The sequence below is a fragment of the Panthera pardus genome, unplaced genomic scaffold (assembly GCF_024362965.1).
Source record: "Panthera pardus isolate Hobbes unplaced genomic scaffold, ASM2436296v1 HiC_scaffold_12, whole genome shotgun sequence".
Classification (NCBI taxonomy): Eukaryota; Metazoa; Chordata; class Mammalia; order Carnivora; family Felidae; genus Panthera; species Panthera pardus.
The window spans coordinates 99,284,807-99,305,387 of NW_026526677.1; the positions used below are offsets into that span (position 1 = coordinate 99,284,807).

At 54.4% G+C, this 20,581-nt stretch overlaps 1 protein-coding gene across 2 annotated transcripts; it reads left to right on the top strand.

Annotated features, from left to right (window-relative positions):
• The first annotated feature begins 6,617 nt into the window (after window positions 1–6,617).
• On the top strand, window positions 6,618–19,075 carry SCN2B (sodium voltage-gated channel beta subunit 2). 2 transcript variants are annotated; one of them, XM_019469018.2, is made up of 4 exons: window positions 6,618–6,918; window positions 13,767–13,933; window positions 14,251–14,461; window positions 15,126–19,075. In XM_019469018.2, exons 1-4 carry the CDS (start codon window positions 6,849–6,851, stop codon window positions 15,323–15,325), a joined length of 648 nt encoding a protein of 215 aa, XP_019324563.1. In that variant the 5' UTR covers window positions 6,618–6,848; the 3' UTR covers window positions 15,326–19,075. The 2 variants fall into 2 exon arrangements, with proteins under 2 accessions (XP_019324563.1, XP_019324564.1); XM_019469019.2 differs by lacking the exon at window positions 6,618–6,918 and adding an exon at window positions 7,001–7,093.
• The last annotated feature ends 1,506 nt before the right edge of the window (window positions 19,076–20,581 follow it).

The following is a 20,581-nucleotide window of genomic DNA, read 5'->3' on the forward strand; positions in this document are numbered from 1 at the left end:
AACATGCTCTCCTGGGCTAAGGAGAGCCCACTTTCCACTTCCTCAAATATTATCTGCAGAGGCTGAGGACCTTCGGGGTACAGAGTTAGGTGGACGGATGGTGATTTTAACATCTGACGTTCTGGGTCAAAGAGAATAAATTAGGGTAAGAGCTGGAGGGTGGGATGTGCAGTTACCCACACGCTCCTGCGGAGGGCGCTGGGGTCGGGGAAGTGGGGGCACGCCCCCTCCAGAGTTCCACGTGCCCGAACTGGAAGTTGATTCCTTCAAAGTTTGGTTTCCATTCTGGGTAGAACAACTGTAATTGAGGAGGGGGAAGAGGAAGCCTCCTTCTGTCTCTCAGCCCGACCTCCCCACAAATGTCTCATTTATACACAGGCCTCAAGTCAAGGTTGAGAGTGGAAATCCACAGCTGTCAAATACTAATTTTGCCTAAAACTATAACGGCCCCGTGGGGACCATCGGAAGAGCTGCCTGCTCCCTCATGCCCTCCTCCTGCGGGCGGTTCTCTATTCAATCCAGGAGCATAATGGCAAATGGAAGAGGGAATGGGCTTCGAGCTCAAACAAGCCTGGTTCAACCCTGGCTCTGCCTTTTGTTCTTTCTTCGATATGGCAATTGGTTGACTCAGGATTTTGAGGCTGTTTCCCGATACATAAAATGGAGACCCAGAGGGTTTTTTGTGGCGACTAGATGAGGTGGTTTAGGTGCCAGTGCCTGGCGTGGGCCCTCCATCCCCTTCCAATGAGTTCCTCCTCAGTTGGATTGTCTTCTAATGATTCCGTCCCCATCTCTCGTTACCTTTTATTTCTGTGGGCAGGAAGTGCTTGAACGCCGCACACCCCGAACCCCTCTATCCCACCCAAAGGAAGAGAGGGCTCCGAAGCTGAGCTGAGGGGAGGGTTTTGCACAGCTCCCAGGGGGCACGTTTGGACGGTGGGAGAGCTGCTGGAAACACGCAAGCTGGATCTCCTTGTTGTAGACCTTTTAGCAAGCAGTTTTGTTACTTGAATTTGTACTATTTTAAGTCCCTAGAACACCAGATGCTCCCATGTTCAAAGGCTTCCAGAAGTACGCAGGCTTTTGCCAACAGAAATTGGCCTTGAAGGAGTAGAGCGGGTGGGGCCACCCATGAATAATAGAGAAGCTAGCAGCCTCAGAGCTTGGCTACAAGAACTGAAAACACTTCAGCCTGTCCACTGGGAACCTGGAGACGTACCTCCCGGAAAGGGCTGCAGCTTCCGCCAGCCCTTTTGTCTTCGTTCCCCTTGCCACCCACTTTTTCTCCTTTTGGCCAGTCAATATGGTTACATGTCTACACTGGCAGTTTGTTTGATAAAATACTAGCGCTGTGCGTGTGTGTGTGTGTGTGTGTGTGTGTGTGTGTGTGTTTGGGAGGGGTCTTGCTGCCCCTGACTTAGTTACTCAGAGCCAAAGAACCTTAGGTTGCAAGTTTTGTCCCCACACAGACCAGTTATCCTCTTACTAAGCATAAACACAGTTTCTAAGCACTACTGACCTTGGTCTTAGCCAGCTGGTTTGCAAATGTGGTCTGTTCTTCCTCAAGGGAGATGAGGCAGTCCATCGCCACTTCTGTAAAACTCAACTCCCAAACGTACCTTCTTTATCAAAAAATAAGGGAACTCAGAGTTTTCTCAGAGAGCAGAGACCTTTCCTATTTTGTAGATGGTGCAAACAACAGAGATTTGCCTCTCCCAGGACTTTCAGATCATGTGTTCATGGCCTCCTGGGTTTGGGTGCCATTTTGTCCACCCATCCATGCCTCTCATTTTCTTTTCATGACGGAACCCTCTGCTCCATATACCTTTGTCTTTCTTGCTTCTGACCCTTTGCTCTGGGTGTTTCCCTGCCTGGAACTCCCTTTCCCTTTCTGCCTGCCCAAATCAACATTCTTTCAAGGCCCTGCTTCAGTCCTGCCTGAGTGGATTATTTCTCCCATCTTCCCGGATGTCTCTACACTTACCAGATTTTATCTCCTCATGTTCTCTGTTTGTTTTACGAGTGTGAGGCTTTATTTTCTCCAAGAGATCTTAAGCTTTTAGAGATCCTGCTTTGTGTGTCTTTTCTTTACATCTCTCCTGCGACCACGTGGGTCCATCCCTTGTTAAATAGGATTCGTGGAAATGGCGTGGAACAGCATGTACCGGGAGGCCTCCCGTTCGGGTCCTACCATGCCTTGGCCGCATAAGTTCTGGCTGACGGAGTTTCTGCCCTCTCCCCAGATGTAGACATTTATTCTCATGTGCTCAGGGACCAGTAGAGGCTTAGCTCAAACTCCAAATAAGACCCAGTCCCTGTCCTTAAAGAGCTGTAGTTTAGTTGGGGGGGTAAGATGTGTAAACAAAAGGTGACAATATTTTCTGACACCCAGGCAATACCAGGCGTGCCTTTGTTCCTGTGCCCCCTGGAGAGGGACGCTTACACCTTTGTCTCCCTATCTAGAACGTGAGCTCTCCGAGGGTGAGCTGTATCTCATTCATGTCGGAGTCTCTAGCTTCTAGTCCTAGTACGTGGGGGACACGGAATAGATATTTGAGTCTGCTGAGCGAGAGAACTGATAAACGAGGGAATGTACCCCGCGTCACAGGCGTCTACGTCTCTACGTCTCTACGTCTCTGCGTAGAGAGACGAGGTACGAAGAAGACAAAGAGCGGGTGAGTTGGTAGCCGCTTTTTGAAGAAAGACTAGGAGGCTGCTGAACAGACCAGAGAGGAAGGGCCTTCCGGGAAGAGGAGACAGCGAAGGCAAGGACACCAAGGTGTGAAGTCCTGGGTCAGAGAAACCACCTGGTGTGCAATGGCTGCAGAAGGGCACGGGGCGGAGAAGAGAGGTGAGTAACGATGAGTCCCTTCCTTGGTGGTTTCTCATCGGGCAGCTGGGTGCTCTGCAGATCCTGAGACCAGCATTTCCTCCTAAGCTTGTCCCTGCTTACCAATCCCTTCTCCCCAACCCCCGAACCTGGCTTCTCACCGCCCATGGCTCACGGGATGCCAACCTTTTAATACGAGTTGAAGTCAGGACTTTAATGTGCTCAAGAATCACCCGGAGATCTTATTAAAAATGCAGATTGTGGTTTCTTAGGTGTGAGGTGCGGCCTGGGAGTCTGCATTTCTAAGGAGCTCCCATGTGATGCTGAGGGTGCCGGTCCAAGGACCAACCACACTTCGAGAAGTCAGGCTTTCAGGCGAACTACCTAGGGAGGCTCTCGGTAGCCTCAGTGAGGCATTCCAAGGGCGAAAGGAAACCACCTTCCTTTGGGTTATTTAGAACACGGCTTCTCCCAGCAGGGTGGGTGATGGGGTGTTGTCCAGTAAAAAGTTAGGGGTAAATGGCACCGGGTAGAAATGCCAAAAGCAGGGCTTCACTCCTCAAATAGCCCGTCTTTGATACTGGTGTCTACACTCTGCAAAATACCTCTTTGAGTTTCAGCTTCCCAGCCTTTCACTGGCTCTGGGGAAGCTTTACGCTTTTGGCGCAAATGGGCCTTGGGAGGCCCGAGTGAGCCATGAACGGTTGCCAGGCCTGTCTCCTCCCGCGGGACCCTGCCACAGGCCACCGCCCCCCTGATCTCGTTTGACCCTGAGTCCTGGAGACTGAGTCGCTCAAAGGCCGTCTTGTTATAAATCACGCACCTGGTTTCTCTTAGCCACACTTTGGAGAGAAGCAGAGACACGCGTCTTATCTTATGTCCCCAGCCAGGATAGAAGTTTCTGGTCCCTGCGTGAGACCCGATGAGCGGAGTAAGCTGCTTCCCTGAGCCTCACGGGCTCCCTCGACTGCATTAAGGAAAAGGAGGAGGCCGGCTACGTCAAACCAAAACTCTCTGGCTGACATGTGCCTGCGGCAGCACGGGTGGCTGAGTGGCTGTTCCGCAGACACAGACCGGGACCGGCAGAGTGGAGGCCCCGGGCTGGTGGCGAGGTCTCTCCCTCCTCTCCCTCCCTGCACACCTAGGAGCCCGGCCGCTGCAGCAAGGAGGCCCGGGCCAGAGGGCAGCAGGGATGGGGACCGGCCGTGGCCACTGGAGGACAGTTTTCCCTAGGCGACCTCTCCTCTCTCTCTACCCCTCTGCCTTCAGCGACTGGCACCCAACCCTGGCCACCTGGCCTCTCCCAGCCTAGCGGCTGCGGCTAGATTTTCCTGCCAAGCGCTGCTCCAGCTCCCATTCGGTTCCTCCACACCCTGCTTGGGGCACCTTCCTCTTGCATCCTATGCAAAGGTTCCTTGCTACGTCCCTTCCGGTCTTCGGTCTTCTCTTTCCCACGTCTCTGAACAACCCGAGAGAAGGACTTGCATCTCCACGGTGGGCCATGTAGAGTACCGGGAGAACCCAGTGTTTCACACAGGCCTCAGCTTGCGTCCTGCCTCTGCCTCTGCCCTTGACGACCATACGTAAACTGGGGTGGGTTCGGTTCTGTCCGCTGCAGTGACGGGGCCTGGGACAGGTGGCAGTCCAGAGCTGATGGCCAAGAAAGAATTCTCGAGACGTCTTCGGTGCCAGAAAAGGTGACTCCGTTAAAGCACGGGGACGGGACCCTGGGCAGAAAGAGCTGTCCCGGGACCGTGAGAAGAGACTGATTATAGACTTGGGAGCCAGGGGAGGCAAAGGCAAGGGAGAGTTTCCAAAGTTTATATACCAAAGAAGACTCACAGGAGAGCGGAGGCCTAGCTATTGTCAAGCTCAGGTCGTTTTTCCCTCTAGCCAAGCATGAACCTTAAGACAGAAGGGAGTTCCTGGAGGCATGTTCTACTCCGCCTGCCTCGAGTATTTATCAACGGGCTGCAGGTTATAAGGGAATTTAATTTTTTTAATGTATTTATTCTGAGAGACAGAGCGCTAGCAGGGGAGGGGCAGAGAGAGAGAGGGAGAGAGAGAATCCCGAGCAGGCTCCGTGCTGTCAGTGTGCAGCCCTGTGTGGGGCTGGATCCCGTGAACTGTGAGATCATGATCCAAATCAAGAGTCGGATGCTTCACCGACTGAGCCACCCCGGCACCCCCAGGACATTTAATTTTATCTGCCATTTCCTTCTGCTCCGTTTCCCACATCATCAGTTTCCTAATTTACAGTGAAAAAAAGAGAAGAAGAAATCACCTGGCCCAGAGTTACAGTTCAGTTGAGATGTCACATGTAAAGTTCTTGGCACAGAATTAGTGCATAAGGATTTTATTTTTTTTTTATTTAATTTATTTTTTTTTAACGTTTATTTATTTTTGAGACAGAGAGAGAGCATGAACGGGGGAGGGGCAGAGAGAGGGAGACACAGAATCTGAAACAGGCTCAGACTCTGAGCCGTCAGCACAGAGCCTGACGCGGGGCTCAAAACCACGGACAGTGAGATCGTGACCTGAGCCGAAGTCGGAAGCTCAGCGCTCAGCCGACTGAGCCACCCAGGCGCCCCAGTGCATAAGGATTTTAATTGCTTCCTCTTGCCCATGGCCCAATGGCCCATCACAAGTGTGAGGGACTGCCACACAGGAGTCTTTGTTCTACTTAAATGTCTCCCCAGAAGAGCTGGGGCCACCTGCTGTGTTCAGGGCCATCTTGGGACTTCACCCCAAGTTCTCCTCCTTGTTGATTTTTGCCTTCCTTTTCCAAAAGTTTTCAAACATACACATCAGAAGAGAGACCTGTACAATGAGCCCTTTGCAACGGTCGCCGGTTTCAATAATCAACAGCGATGTCCTGTCTTGTGTCACCTCCCCCATTTTTTTCCCCCCTGGTATATCTTAAAGCAAATTCCAGTCACCGTATCATTTCACCTATAAACACTCCAGTATGTATAACAGATAAAGATGTGCAAGAACAAAACCACAATATTGTTACCACGTTCAACAAAATTAAGAATTATTATTATTTAAAAAAATTTTTTAATGTTTATTTATTCTTAAGACAGAGACAGAGCGTGAACAGGGGAGGGGCAGAGAGAGAGGGAGACACAGAACCCGAAACAGGCTCCAGGCTCTGAGCTGTCAGCACAGAGCCCCAAGCGGGGCTCAAACCCACGAACCGTGAGATCATGACCTGAGCCGAAGTCGGACGCCCAACCGACTGAGCCACGCAGGAGCTCCAAGAATTATTATTAATATAATTTAATACCCAGTCCATATTTATTTTTTCCCAATTGTCTCAAAAAATGTCTTTTCACTGTTGATTTGATCGGATATCAGGATTCCCAAAGGTTCGTATTACATTGGATTGTAAAGTCTCAGGTGGTTTTGCATCAGCCTGTTTTGACATGTTCTGTTTTCAGTGGAAATGGTAGAAAAATGAGGAAGCCCTTACTTCCTGAAAGTCTCTCCAACTCACTTCCCTGAACCCTTTCCAAATAACACAAAACAAACATGTCCTTTTTTGGGTGTCTTTAAATGACAAAAAGAGTTCCCCCCTTTACAGCAGTTTTGAAATGAATGAGCTCCTCTAACAGCTTTCAAAACCCAACAATCATTCAGGAGAAGAAGAAGAAGAAGAAAAGCAGGATTTGCTTTAGTTCTTGTTTTTGAGGGGAAAAATTCCTGGGAACTTTGTCCTTTTCAGAAAGACTTTTTTTATGCCCTCCCACCTGCTTTTCAAAATCCACCAACCACAAAATTTACTCCATCCCCCTTTTTTCTCTCTCCCTTACACACTCCCTCTCTCTTTTTAGCAGCAACATATAAGCCGGCCATATTAGAGAGATGGAAATAAAGCTTCCTTAATGTTGTATGTGTCTTTGAAGTACATCTGTGCATTTTTTTTTTAGCATCTAACCATTCCTCCCTTGTAGCCCTCGGCCCCTCAAACCACCCTCTCCCATATCCCACCCGACTAACATCTCAGTCTCTGAAAATGCACAGAGATGCCTGGCTACCTCGCCCTGCCTTCAGTCTCACGGGGCTCAGTCTCTTTTTCTCTTTGGGTAAGTTAGACGACACATTTGCATGCTCCTGAGGGTCCAGAAGTGTAGCCGCAGCTGGAAGAGGGTGGGGGCTGGGGGGCAGAAAAGAAGACATTGCTTGAGTTTCCCTTCTTGTCCTTGGGAAGGGAGGTACCGGGGGACTGGGGGAGACATTGCTGAGGACTGCATAACGCGGGTATGACTTGGCCACAGAAATGTTGGGTCGGGGGATCTGAGTGTTCCTTGGGGGTGACAGTTATCACAGGGGGTGGTTTTTCTTTGGATTTCCCTAAAACGGACTTATGTGGGGGTGGGGGCAAAAGATAGGTTGATCTGCCAAGTCTCCTCGTGGATTTTTTTTCAGCTGCTGCAAATGTGGGGTCCTGGGCCTTAATGCTCCCTTAAGGGGCTTCTTTTGTGGACCTTGATCTTTGGAAGCCGGTGGATTTAGGATATTAGGAAAGAATGCTTGGGGGAGCCGGGGGTAGAAAGTTGAGTCTGGGTCTTGTTTCCTGGAAATCTGTACCATTGATTTGTTGAAATGTGTGGGGGTGCAGGTGGCAAGTTGGCTTGGGGTATGGTCTCTGTATTGGGAAGACACTTTCTGAAGCTGATGGTGGCCTCTGACTTGGGCCAGATGGAGTGGGGGAGGGGTCAGGTGAAGGACTCAGGAAAAAAGAAAAAGAAGAAGAAGAAAAAAAAGGAACTCATGGGCTGAGTGTGGCTTCAAGACCAGCCCAGACTTGGAGACTGCCATGTCAAGTGATCCAAATGTTAATTTCTTACTTGACCCCTCATGACTTCCTGGTGAGGAGGTGGGCTCCAAAGTGATTTGCAAGCCTGCTTTGTGGGTAGTTTCATTCTTGCTCCTAAACTTATTGCTGGTGTAGCAGTTGGTCAAGTCCAAGGATTGTCAGTGGGGATATCCCCAATCGCAAAATCCCTCTTCTTCCCTCCCTCCCTCCCTCCCTCCTTCCCTCCCTCCCTCCTTCCCTCCCTCTCTGTTTCTCTGTTTCTTGGTTTGCTGTGTTGGATATTGGGCAAGAGTGCTAGACAGAGACAACACAGAGCCCCTGGCAGCTTGTATGATATGGCCTATTGGCTTTGCGGAGTTCCTGGACATATTAACAACAGAGCAGGAATGTTATGGAAGCTCGGGCAGTACAAAGAGGGCGAGCCTGGGAATCAGATCTGGGTTTAAAGCCATCTTGGCCATTTACTTCATGAGCATAGGCAAGTGACTAGACCCTCCTGAGCTTCAGTTCTTTCATGGGTAAACTGGAGAGGGCCTGGGTGTTTTGAGTCTGGCACAAAGCAGGTGCTCATAATAGCTGAACTTTGTGAATGTTTTCAAGCACCCGCGCGCTGTGTGTCTTATTTAGTCTTCGCGATAATCGGTAATCATGCGAGGTAGACACTGTTATGATCCTCCTGTGACAGATGACGAAACAGGCACAGAGAAATTAACCAAATGACTGAAATTAAATAACTTGAAGTCACACGACTAGAATAAGACGAGCTGAGATTTGAACCTTTTGTCTGACTACGGGTACTTAGTTGTTGAGTTCTACTGCCCCCAATGTTCAAGAAGCGGTACTGCTATATTAACAATAATTGATCAAAGAATCTCCATCAAGTGCAGGCAAAAAGATGAGGAATTGGGTGGATGGCCTGTGTGTAAGGAGCCAGGGATGGAGGACAGGTGACTCCTTTTGGAGTTAAGGAGAGCTTCCTGCAGGCGGGGGCAGTCTTGTGAGAGTGAAGAAAGGAAGGCGGCTCTGGGACCAGGACCAGGGTGTGTCTTAGGGGAGGATGGGGTCTGGAGGGAAGAGGTCAGGGAGTGGGGGTTGTGAGGTCGTGGTGGGAGGAAGCTAGAGCCTTGGCGAACCTGGGTGGTAGAGAATGCAGGAATGGGGATCTTGAACTCGAACTTGACTGATGCTAAGATGGGGTATGCTCTGGCATTCCCAGGCTAAGGGGTTCAGGTGGAAGATGGAACTTTGGCGGTTGTAATGGCATCGGTCTCCAAGATGGAGGAACAAATGACAAGGGAGGGGCCGCATCAGGGGCAGGGTTTGTGAGAATGACTATACAGCTGGTCACGGGGAAGGGGACCAGCTGGGCAACCTGCTGCACACACAACAGAAACAGGTGGGACTAGTTTCTAGCTAGACGCAATCCACGTGACTGGACTTCCCAGAGTTTTTCTTAAGACCATTGGCTCCGCAGCCCCAGCCCGGTTACCAAAGTCTGGGTTATGTTAGGCAAGGCCTAGAAAGTGGAGTCTGGTCCTCAGTCACGCCCGCTGCACTTTGCTGCTGGGGGCAGGGATCCAGACCCAGAGGGGAGAGTGCCTTTCCTTCCTTCTGCAGACTTTTACTGTGTCACACACTGTTCTGGGTCCAGGGATACCAAGATGACTAAAAATCAGCCCTGGAGCCTCCTGAGAGACACAGGCACATAAACAATAACAACGCCACATCATAGGTGCTGTCATAATCATAACAATCATGACAACGATAGCAATAACAGCAGCTAAACTTTGTCAAGCGCTGACTACGTCCCAGGCAGCTGTGAGCTTTACATGTTAGCAAGCCACTTACTCCTCACGGCAGCCCTAGGAGCTAGGTTCTATTATTGCCCCCCCTTTAAACAGATGAGAAAACTGAGGTCTGGAAGGTTAACTACCTCGCCTGAGATCAGACCACTTGGCCACTATGCCGTTCTGCCTCCCGGTCGTGTACAAGTGGAAGCCGTAGGGACGGGGGCCGCTGCCGCGGAGGTATGCCTTATAAGCCGGGAAGTGTAGGCTATGCAAGGGGTGTAGAAGGGTGAACGAGTTTCCCGAACGGAATTAAAAACGAATGTAAGAGGCCTGGAGGGGTGAGAGAAGGTGGAGTCGCTGGGAAAAGTAAGAAGTCAGGGGTCACTGAAGTGGAGGAAGCATGGAATCAGGAGCTGGCGGGAGAGGAGGCCAGGACCTAGGTTGGCCCCAGATGGCAGAGGGCTTGGAAGCTGTGCCCAGGAGCCTGCGCGTGATCCCGAAAGCAACAGGGAGCCAGCGGAGGGGTGATGAGGACAGCTTGCTCATGCTGCGCGGGGGCGGGGGTGGGGGGGTGGCTTAGACTGGGCTTGGAGGGGGAGATCCTGGCACGGGGAGGGGGGAGGGTCTGAATGCAGGAGGCAGGATCTGGGTGCCACGCTCTCCTGGGATGCAGGGGCTGCCCCGGGAGACAGTGTGCTCAGAAGGTTGGGGGGACACATTCTCTACTTAGACACATTCTCTCTCTTTTAAGCAAGAAGAAAATAAACCTACCTCATAGGGGGCTGTAGGGTTGGAAAGAGGAGTGGGAGAATTCACTTCTGTCTTTGCAGGAGACAGGGCTCAGCCGGAGGTGAGCAAATTTTTGTGATCTCTGAGAGATGGTTCAGTTAGAACAGTCGATAACAGGGGGCCTGGGGTGCCCAGATGCGCCCTGGAGAAAATGGGGAGGGCTGGGCACCGGTGATGTTTTGGAACTAAGACCAGAAGCCACATCCTTACCGCACCCCTGTTGATCCCCATTTCCTTTCTGTGAGTTGGTAATCACGAGACCCAGACCTGGTCCCAAGTGGGGCAACCAGGAGGACTGGGCTTCCTTGTATGGAGGTTCCTTTAAATAGGCCCATTCTCCTCTGGCCAGCCTGCCCCGAGCTGGGGGCTGGCAGTTTGGGGCGGGGTCTGCCATGGAGACGGCAGGAGGCCTGGTCCCTGGCTTTGTCACACCCTCACCCAGCCCCAACCCCTCACCCCTGTCTGGAACCTTGGCAGCCTGGGTTCAAATTGAGCTTTGCCACTTACTAGCTATACACTTGGGCTATTCACGTACCTTCTCTCTGCTCAATTGCATATTCTGGAAAGTGGGGTGGTATTAGGGTTATTGTACGTATCTAATGAGGCCTGCGTGCATCTTATAAGGAATGCATAAAACAGCATCTGGCCTGCGGTAAATAAGCACTTTGTTATTGTGAAATCCTTTCTGTGGCCCTAGTTGTGGACTCGGCTACTTTCTGGAAGCAGCAGAATTTATCAGGATTTTGCTCACAGCTCTGACCTTGTTGCACGATGGCTCCCTCGTCTCTAATGGGAGCCTGGATCTGTGAAAGGCCTAAAGCCCCGGTGGGGACTCAGGCTGAGGTGGGCACCTTGGAGTCAGGAACCACCTTCTGGCCCCGACTTGTCCCTGGCTTTCACTAATTTGGTGATCCCATCCCTCTCTGCTGTTGGGATTTGCTAGATTTCTCTGACCACTAGAGGGCACGCGTGTTCCTCCCGGCGCCTGCTGCAGGGGTGCGGGAGAGGGACCCTGCATTGCACCTCTGCTCCCCTCCTGCCAGCCAGAAAAGGCCTCCCCACAGCTCTGTCCTTCCATGCGGCAGGGTGCGGGCTCCTTCCCCATGGAGGGAGCTTCCCTGTGGCGTTCAAGTTCTAATCTGAGTGATGTGGGCTGGGGTGGGAAAGGGGCCAGGGATAGGTCAGCCCGATTCACAGCACCTGGTTTCTGGGGCCACCTGGAGGCTCTTTTGGGGGTAGGGGGCCCTGGGAAGGTAGCAGAACTTGGAAGGGGTTGGAAGGGGCTAGAGAAGCAGGGCCGTCCTCGGATAAGAGGTAAGCTCAGGACAAGGCCCTGCCAGGTTCCTTCCCTGCAGATCTCTCTGCCTCTGCAGAGCGGGGGCGGCAATGGCATTTTCTGCACACCTCCTCCTTGCCCGGTGCTGTGCTAGGTGCTTTCATAATGGTGATGAAAGCGGGGATGGGGGAACTGGGCTTTGTTCTTCTCAGCCGGCCCACCCTGCGTCCCCAGCTCGTATTCCCCTGGTGAGTATTCAGCCCACACCCCGAAGCCTTGGCCTTGCAGGGGGCTCCGCACCCCTAATCCCTCCACCGAAGGCTCAGTCGTGACCTCTATGGCCAGCATTTTATTGCATTTCCTGCTCGTCAGCGTCCCGCCCACGAGCCCAGGCCATTGCATCCTAAGGGATGGGCTGAACAGAAGGCTTCCAGGCTGCGGTGCGGCTACTGGTGTGGTGGGGCCCGGCAGGTCTGTGCTATACAGCAGCGTGAAAAACAAGGGCCCTGCAGGGCCTCCGCTGCCGGGCCTGGGCTGTGTGCCAGACCTGGGGGAACTCCAAGGGGCTGCCCTCTGCCGGGAGGAGACTGTCCTGGAAGGCCTTCCTGTTTAGGGGGCAGAATTTGAGAATGTAGGATGACAGACTGTCCATCAATGCATTTACATGCAATTTACATTGCATAATTTGAAAAATTACCGTGGCAACCCCAGGAGGTGGGTGTGGCCAGCCGTGTTTTGCAGAGCCGGGGACCGAGGCTTGGAAGGTGAAGGGGCTTGTCCACATTCTGCGAGCCGACTACAGGCAGCATGGGACCCCGTGTCTCACGGGGTCTCCTGGTCTATGCTACTCCTGTATCAGCAGCCGCCTAGCCACCCCTCTGCCCACGACTCCCTGCCCCCAGGCCCCTGGTGGCTTTGTATCTCACCCAAAGAAAATCCTAACTCTGAGTTCTGGCCCCCAAGGTTAAAGTTACATTATTATTTTTTTCTTTGTTAATGTCTGTTGCCTTCCCTAGGACACAAGCTTCATGTCGCAGCAGTGACGCTGCCTGCCACAGCAATGTCCCCTAGGGCCTAGGCTAAGTGCAGGGGCGGGCATGGTGGGTGGCTTATAAATATCAGGTAAATGAGTGAATGAATGGCTGATGCTGAACGTCACTGTTTATCCCCTCTAAAGAAGAGGAATCTTTGGGGATGACATTTTGACGATATTGGTGGAAAATCCAAGCCTTAAGGTCAGGACTAGGGTGAGGTGCCCGCGGTGTATGGTTTAAGGAGGCCTTTGCCAGATCCCGAGGGGGGGCGCCCCCTTAAATTTTGTGTCCCAGGCTTTCTGCCCTCTGAGGGTCCCTGCAGCTTCGGCTGGAAGGGCCTGGGTTCGCTCACCTCCCCCTAGACTCTGCTCTGCTTAGGATGTCTCAGTGGGACAGAACTTTCTCAGCCCCAGCACCCAGCTCCTCTGGACCAGGTCTGGTGCTGCTTATCAGATGTGACAGAAACCTGCTGTTCCCACCCGGCCACCCCCTCAGCCTGTATCAGCTCCCTGCTGTGGCGTTTCCAGGCCTGACATCTCCCAAAGGGACTCCTGTCCTTGGAGACCCATCAGTTGGTCCCTTGGAATCGTACCTACTTTTCTGGGATGGCTCTAGCCTTCCGCTGCTTGTCTGCCTTCTTTCCTGTTTGCTAGGGGCCGGTGGGGGGTGGGGAGGATAAGCGGGGGTGGGGGGGGTGCGGGGGTTGGGCTGGAAACACTGCTTTCCTCCGACCTTGGGGTATAGAGAGCAAGGCCTTCTGAGTCTCCATCCATCCTCAAGGCTTTCCACCCCGTGGGGGACACTGGAGGGGCTTTGGCTCAGCAGAGACATCTGGAAGCGGTGGGGAAGGAGGTGAAAGCCGGGGTCGGCACAACGGAGCCCCTCGTCCGAGGTCTTCAGCTAGCAGGTGGCAGTGGTGGGACTAGGGCAGGACAGCCGGATGGAATGGCTGCATGACATGGTCCTGGGAAAGTCTTAGGGCCACTTGTCTGCCCCACCCTCAACAGACGGTTCGGTTTCTCTCCACCCCAGCCTTGCTCTACCCAAGGGCCACATCAGGTGCCCCTTATGAGCTTGGCCCACCTGACCCCACTCCCTAGTTTCAGCCAGAAGGGCCCCCACCCGCTGCCAGAGCTCTCTCCACGCCCACCTGGTGCAGAAGGCTTGCGCCCTGTCCCCAGCCCTGTCAGCCGGACTCCTTACCAGCTTGCGGCTTCATCCGCAGTGCCACCAGCGCGGAGCATGGAGATCACAGTACCTACCACCCTCAACGTCCTCAATGGCTCTGATGCCCGCCTGCCCTGCACCTTCAACTCCTGCTACACGGTGAACCACAAACAGTTTTCCCTGAACTGGACCTATCAGGAGTGCAGCAACTGCTCTGAGGAGATGGTGAGTCCTGGGAAGGAGGTGGGTGGGGGTGAAAGGGGAGGCAGGAGCCCTTGCGAGTGAAGCCCCCATTTCCCACCACCTGTCCCTGCACTGGATGAGGACCCTGGTATTCCCGGGGATGGGGGGGGTGCTGTCTGCTCCAGAGGGCTTTGGCAGAAGGCGTGTCGTGCCGCCCGCGGGGGCCCCGAGAGGGTGACAGAGACCTGGAGGTAACTGCCTCTCTTCCAGGAAGACAGGCGCACGGGGGTGGACCCCCACCCCCCCACTCTTCTCACACCTCCTCATGCATCCAGCTCCCCTCCTGCCCCTTGTCCTAGTTCCTCCAGTTCCGCATGAAGATCATCAACCTGAAGCTGGAGCGTTTCCGAGACCGCGTGGAGTTCTCGGGGAACCCCAGCAAGTACGATGTGTCGGTGACGCTGAGGAGCGTGCAGCTCGAGGACGAGGGCATCTACAACTGCTATATCATGAACCCGCCCGACCGCCACCGGGGCCACGGCAAGATCTACCTGCAGGTCCTCATGGAAGGTGAGGGGCGAGGGGGCAGAGCGGGGAGCCCGATCCCAGCCAGCTGCCCTCGGGGCGCCCTTGGAGAGCCCGTGGCCCTCCTGGGGCTTGTGCCGGCTGGGAGGCCTCCGCTTTTCTTCCGCTGCTCCCTGGGGACCGGGGCCGCGTCTCGGAGAGTCCTTACCGCGACCTCGGTCGCGATCATCATCCGAAAATAGCGGCTTTTCGTGCGTGGGGCCCTTGCTATGTCTCCGTGAGAGGGCTGACCTCGACGTGGGCGCTATCCCAGGTCATCGTCAAAAATGCCTCAGTGGGGAAGGCATCGTTACTGTCCCCATTTTACAGACGAGGAAACAGGCTGAGAGCAGATCAGTCAGTTACCTAAGGTCACACCATAAACGGAGAGTGCAGTTGGGACTCAGGTTTGGGTCGATTCGATCTCAAAATCCGTGGTCTTAAATCCTGCGTTTTACTGTCATCCCCTGGGGTTTTTAGGTGCCCCGGGGATTTGGGGGCGGGCCCGTGGAGGTCAAGGGCCTGGGTTGATTTTGCTTTTGACCAACGTCCTTTCCATGGGGAGCGCCCAGTCAGGACCACCCCGCACATACTGTGGGGAGCAGGGGGCGGCGGGGGAGGCCCCCTTTTCCAGCCCCGGGGCTCAGTGGGTCCGTTTCTTGTCCTCCAGAGCCCCCTGAGCGGGACTCCACGGTGGCGGTGATCGTGGGCGCCTCCGTGGGCGGCTTCCTGGCGGTGGTCATCTTGGTGCTGATGGTAGTAAAGTGTGTGAGGAGGAAAAAAGAGCAGAAACTCAGCACGGATGACCTGAAGACAGAGGAGGAGGGCAAGACAGACGGAGAGGGCAATGCGGACGATGGCACCAAGTAACGCGGCGGCCCGGCCGCCCCTCCCTCGCGTCCTGTCTTCTTCCCCCTGCCCCGCACCGTGTGCCCTGCCTGCCCTCTCTTGGTGTGCTTCTCTTGAACCAGGCTCCCAGTGCCGACCCGGGGCCCCCCGAGCCCCTCACTTCGCGTCCCCCACCCCGCACCAAGAGTGACCCACCTCTCTTTCATTCGGGGGAAACCTGCCATGGGGTGTGGGACACGTGGGCCCTGGGGGAGGGGGAAGTGGGCTCCAGACTGCCGGTCCCGGAGGGGAGGCAGGAGGCCTGTGTGAGGGTCCTGGAAAGAGAGGCGGGGAGGGTGGGCAGTGGCGGAGGGGGAGGTCAGCTGTCCAGCCTGCCCGGTTTGTGGACTGGTCCGGTGGGGCCTCAGGGAGGATCGGCGGGTGGCAGAGGGGCTTTCCTGTGCTGCCTCGAGAAAGCCTGGGCGGTGGCATCGCCGTGCTCCCCGGCTGCTCCAGGCCGGGTGGCCCGGTCAGGCTGGGGTGCCGATGGGTCCTGTCACTTGGGTGGAGGCCACGTTGAAGGGAGGACCGTGCATTTCCTGGGCACTGAAGGCAAGCAGGGGCTGGGGGCAGGTGGAGACGAGCCTCGGCCCAGGAAACTGCTCTTACCCCCTCTCCGTCCATAGCTGCTACCAGGGAAGCCTCGGGGGTTTTCTGGCAGCTGCCAATCCCTCGGGAGTTTTGGTGGGCATTGCACAGAGAGTCACTGAGCTGGGTCACGGGCGGGTTGTAGCGTCCCAGGTGGCGGTCATGTCTCACCATAGTCGCCCACTAACAGGAGACAAATTTCAAAGCCGGCTAAGGTCTGAAGGGGCAGGGGCTCCATTGTGAAGTGGAGTTGGCCGCAGGCTGCCTTCTCCCACAGGCTGACCACCCTCACTCCTCCCAGGCCGGGAGCGGCCAAGGTGGGGGGCTAAGGAGGGGTGGGAGCCATGATGGGGGAGCCGATGTGCAGAGTGGGGGCTTCGTTCAGGCCTTCCATTCAAACTTTCCCAGTTAGCAGGGTTTGGGCTGGCTTTTGGTAGAAAACAGGGAAGGAAACGCCCTGAGGGAAGTGTGAGGGGGCTCCTGGAGCCTCTGAGATCCTGTGGTCGCTCCCACCCTTCCTGCCCCAGGGCCTCCCTCTGTGGGGAAGAAAGTAGCGTTTATGGAGAGCCAACTTTCACTGCCATTATACTCACATCAGGAAGGGACTGATTATTTAAGCCTCAGGAGAGGGAGCGAGACAGAGAGAAGCTGCCGACGTGGACACTACCTTGGAAGACCCTCAGAGACCAACCAGGCAAGCCACTCACAACAAATGGGGAAACTGAGGTTCAAACTGGCAGAGACCGAGGGTCCCGCCGTCTCCTCCTCTGGCTCCTCAGTCTCCTGTTTGACCCAACAGAGCCATAGTTTTCTGGGTGGGAAGAGCCTCTGCGGGCTGGTCCACGAGGGAGGTGAGGTGAGGGAGACGGGCTGTCCAGGCCTGCTGCTGTCCCAGGGCGGCAGCTTCAGGCTGTGATTGAGGCCGGGTGGGGGGGGTGGCGGGATGGAGGGGTGGAGTGGGAGGGCAGAGCTGCTGGCAAGGCCCCACTCCTGCCCCCCTCCCCCCCACCCCAGGCTGACCTTCTTCAGCACTTCCCAGCCTTTCCAGGAGCTCAGAGGCCACCGAGGCGCAGGAAGTCAGTGCCCAGGGCAGGAATGAGTCTGAGGAAAGGAGGCGAGGACAGGACTGGGACAGTCTCGGGGACCATCCTCTGCCTCTCCCCATCAGATAGCCGATTTGGGGCGAGAACGATATGGGAGGTTCCGTTTAATTCATTCCAATTCAGCATCCGTTCATTGAGCATCTCCTGTGTGCCCGGCACTGTGCCGGGCCCCAGGGAGGCACACGAAGCCATAGACGACTTGGGAACTGCAGGTCAGCCCCGTGGGGGCCAAGACTAGTTTTTTTGTTTTGTTTTGTTTTGTTTTTGGGGTTTTTTTGGTGCATCTCATTCCACCTGTGCAGCCACTGCTCCCAGGGCTGAAGTTGGAGAAGAAGGAAGAAAGTCCTGAATCCGGGCCCTGGGAAGGAAAGGAAGGATGGAAAGGGGGGAAAAGATACCGCAGGGAACAGGGTGGTAGACCAGGAAGAGTGGGCACAGCGTGGGGGACAGACAGCCTGAGTCAGGTGAGTCCAGCTCAGTACCTAACTGCCAATCAACACACTGCCAATGGGGGTGGGCTAAGCCACCAGGATGCCTGGGGCAGGCGGACACAGCCCATCCTTGGAGCCAACCAGCGAAGAGGGGAGCGACGGGTGGTGGGCACCCCATGCCAGCTGAGACCAAGGTGGCGACGCACTTCTGCAGCTTGCAGATTTCACTTTTCGGCAACCCCTCAAGGGCTCTCCTCTCCCAGGACCAGTGAAAGTCTGTGCCGAGGATCGGAAAAGTGGGGCAGCTTTCTTTTTCCAGGACTCCTAACATTTAGGGGAGTTTTTGCACGATCCCCTAGGTTTCTTTTAAGAAGTCCTAGCTCTCCGTAAAGAAGCCCCAGACTTCCGGGTTCCTTCCTTGCAGTGCCCTGACCTAGTGGGGCCTCAGAGGCCCGAGCGGATGGAGGTGGGCCAGGAGCCACCTCTGCCCCAGGTGCCCACCCCCATGCGCCCTTTCTCCTGCAGCCGCTTAGAATCTCTTCCAGGGGCCTCCTCCAGCTGCCTCCCCCAGGGCGATGAGGTTGGGAACCAAATGGGGCTTCTGCGCGAGTAGAGGTGGGAAACCGGTGACATGTTTCCACGGCTGCTATCTCTCTCTCCTGCTTTCTAGTTTCTACCAGCAAGCTGGTCCTCTCCCTGCAAAGCCCACTTCTGGCTGCGTGTTTCCGTCACTGCGCTCTCGGCTGGGTCCAGTCTCCTGTTTTTCTCAACCGCCCCTGCCTCTCCTGTTGTCTTGGAACTCCTTGTCTGTCTCTTCCTCCTAATTAAGGGCCCCTGTAAAGAGCTGGGCTGGCCGACCCATGGGATTTAGCTTATAAGAACAAAGTACAATTTTTTCAGGACTGAAATGCCTTGAGGTGCCTTGAAACTGGCTTTGAAAATAGCTGTCCGCCCCTTCGCTGGGGACTAATCACAGTGATTCCCAATTTATAAAAAGGAAAAGCTGATTAATTGGATGCGTTAAGTCCCCTTGGGGAAGCGGGGCTGGGAAGTATTTACAAGGTCAGGTTAAGCAGATGGACAATTGAGAATACTGGCCAGGTCACCAAAGACAGTCCCAGGCCATGGGAATGGCGTGGTGCAGTTAGATGGAGGGATGAATCCAGAAATTTCCCTTGCTACTTGTCTTAAGGATAGACAGCCCGTGTCTCCTGCTGTGCCTCTTGCTGATGTCTTCCTTTATTGAAGCTTGCTGATGCATTTGTACATAGTCTATATATAGGTATAGATATATTATATATATACAAATATACAACATCTCACTGCGTCCACCCCACAAGTTATACTGGGTGTGGGGGGAGGGGAACAATCATTTCTCAATGTTTTGAGTTGATTCACCAAAGGCAAACTGCAGAATGTTCTTCTAGCTCTTTGTGCCCTTGGAGGAGAAAATTAGGCACTTTCTAGGTTTCATGTGCCACCGGGTGGTTGGAAGGGGTGGTGGGGAGAAAAACTTCAACGGTCCTCGGGGGCCCAGCTGCCGCGTTTCTTTTGCAGTTTGTCTCATTGCTTGGATCTATTGGCTACAATAAACAGATCGTCTCCCTGAACATCCCTGGAGTGTGGCTTTTTTGGGGGGCGCAGAGCGGGAGAGGCTTTGCCAGGATCCTGACAGGGCCCCCTGATGCTCCTTTCCTGGTAACCCCACTGACATTGCCGGGTCCCCAGCAAGGACGAGGTCCTTCTGCTCTGCCCATGTTGACAAATGCCTTCTCTCTTTCCCCGTTTGCCTTGTCTCGGAAACCTGGGGGACTCCATCCAGCTTGAAAGCACCCTGAGGACAGGGTGGCTGAACACCCACTTCTTGGGGGTGGCGCCCGGTTATTTCTGGGATGCTGACAACCATTTAAGTCCCCACCACTGTTAACACTGATGTTATTTTTTCCGTGGGTGGAGGGGCCATCCTTCCTGTCCCCTTTTTCTAACCTGTGTCTGATTAGGCAGACACTTCTTTTGCCTGTTCTGGGTTCAGGAAAAATAGATGACAGCTGGTCAGAGACTCCCCTGATGCACCTTCACGGGTGAGGATCGCTGTGGGGAAGGGTCAGGCTGTCCATGTCCCGTCTGAGTGCCGCCCTATCCTATTTACATGCAGTCGAATCTCCCTAAGTTCAGGACCAAAGACGACCCCCTGGCCCAGGAGCTCTACTGTTCCAGACACAGTCTTTTTCTCTCTTGCTTCCTGTTTTTATGCCTCTGCATCTCTCTCTCTCTCTCTCTCTCTCTCTCTCTCTCTCTCACACACACACACACACACACACACACACACACGTGCCCAGGGGCTTACCAGATAAGAAAAGCCTCAACTTTCTGAATGGCAAAGAAATGCTGACGTGGCCGGTTCCTACTTTTCTTCTGGTTTCTTTGTCATTTCTGTCTACTCCCCGCTGACCCGGAGGCCTTTGCCAGCGGTTAGTGGTCAGCTGCATTTTAGAATATTCCAGAAGGATCCTGATATTGGTAGTTGTAACTTTGGCAAGGATTACAGCTGCTACCTGAGAGAGAAGCCAGAAGGGAGGTGCCCGGTGTTTAACAGAACCAAAGACACCTTGCTTTAAAAGGATGTCTGTCTTTCAGAGCGCCTGGGTCCTTCCAAGGATGGGATGTCAGAGAGGGTGCTTCTCTAGTTAACAAATAGGGAAACTGAGGCAGGGGATGTGGACCGAGGAGCAGCAGAAGGCACTGGGGATTCTGGCAGGTTCTTTCTGGGGTGGAGTCAGCATCTTCCTCATTTGGGGGCTCTTCTCCCAGAGCACTTTGGAGCTGGGCCTGCTTCCTGGGAGGGTTGGATTTGGCTCAGGCATCTCCCTTAAATTGATGTTCTTTAGCCCAGGGTGCTTGGGGCCTGGGGGCAGGTAGCTGTGATGTTGCAGAATGAGCTGCCTCGTGGGGGAAGGACTGGCTCCCACTCCCGTGCTCAGAATTGGCCACCAGCTTCCTGTCCCCTCCCTGCACCCTCCTCCCCCCCCCCCCCCCACTGAGATAGAGGTGCCCGTGCAAGAATCTCTCAATTCCCAAGGCTCCTTCACTTCCTGCTGGCGCCCCCTGCAGGGCTT

Bases quoted from the DNA above. Each gene is read 5' to 3' on its own strand.
- SCN2B (XM_019469018.2), top strand. From the start codon at position 6,849: ATGCACAGAGATGCCTGGCTACCTCGCCCTGCCTTCAGTCTCACGGGG. The intron at 13,934-14,250 runs GTGAGTCCTGGG...CCCTTGTCCTAG, and splicing joins GCAACTGCTCTGAGGAGATG to TTCCTCCAGTTCCGCATGAA. The intron at 14,462-15,125 runs GTGAGGGGCGAG...CTTGTCCTCCAG, and splicing joins CCTGCAGGTCCTCATGGAAG to AGCCCCCTGAGCGGGACTCC.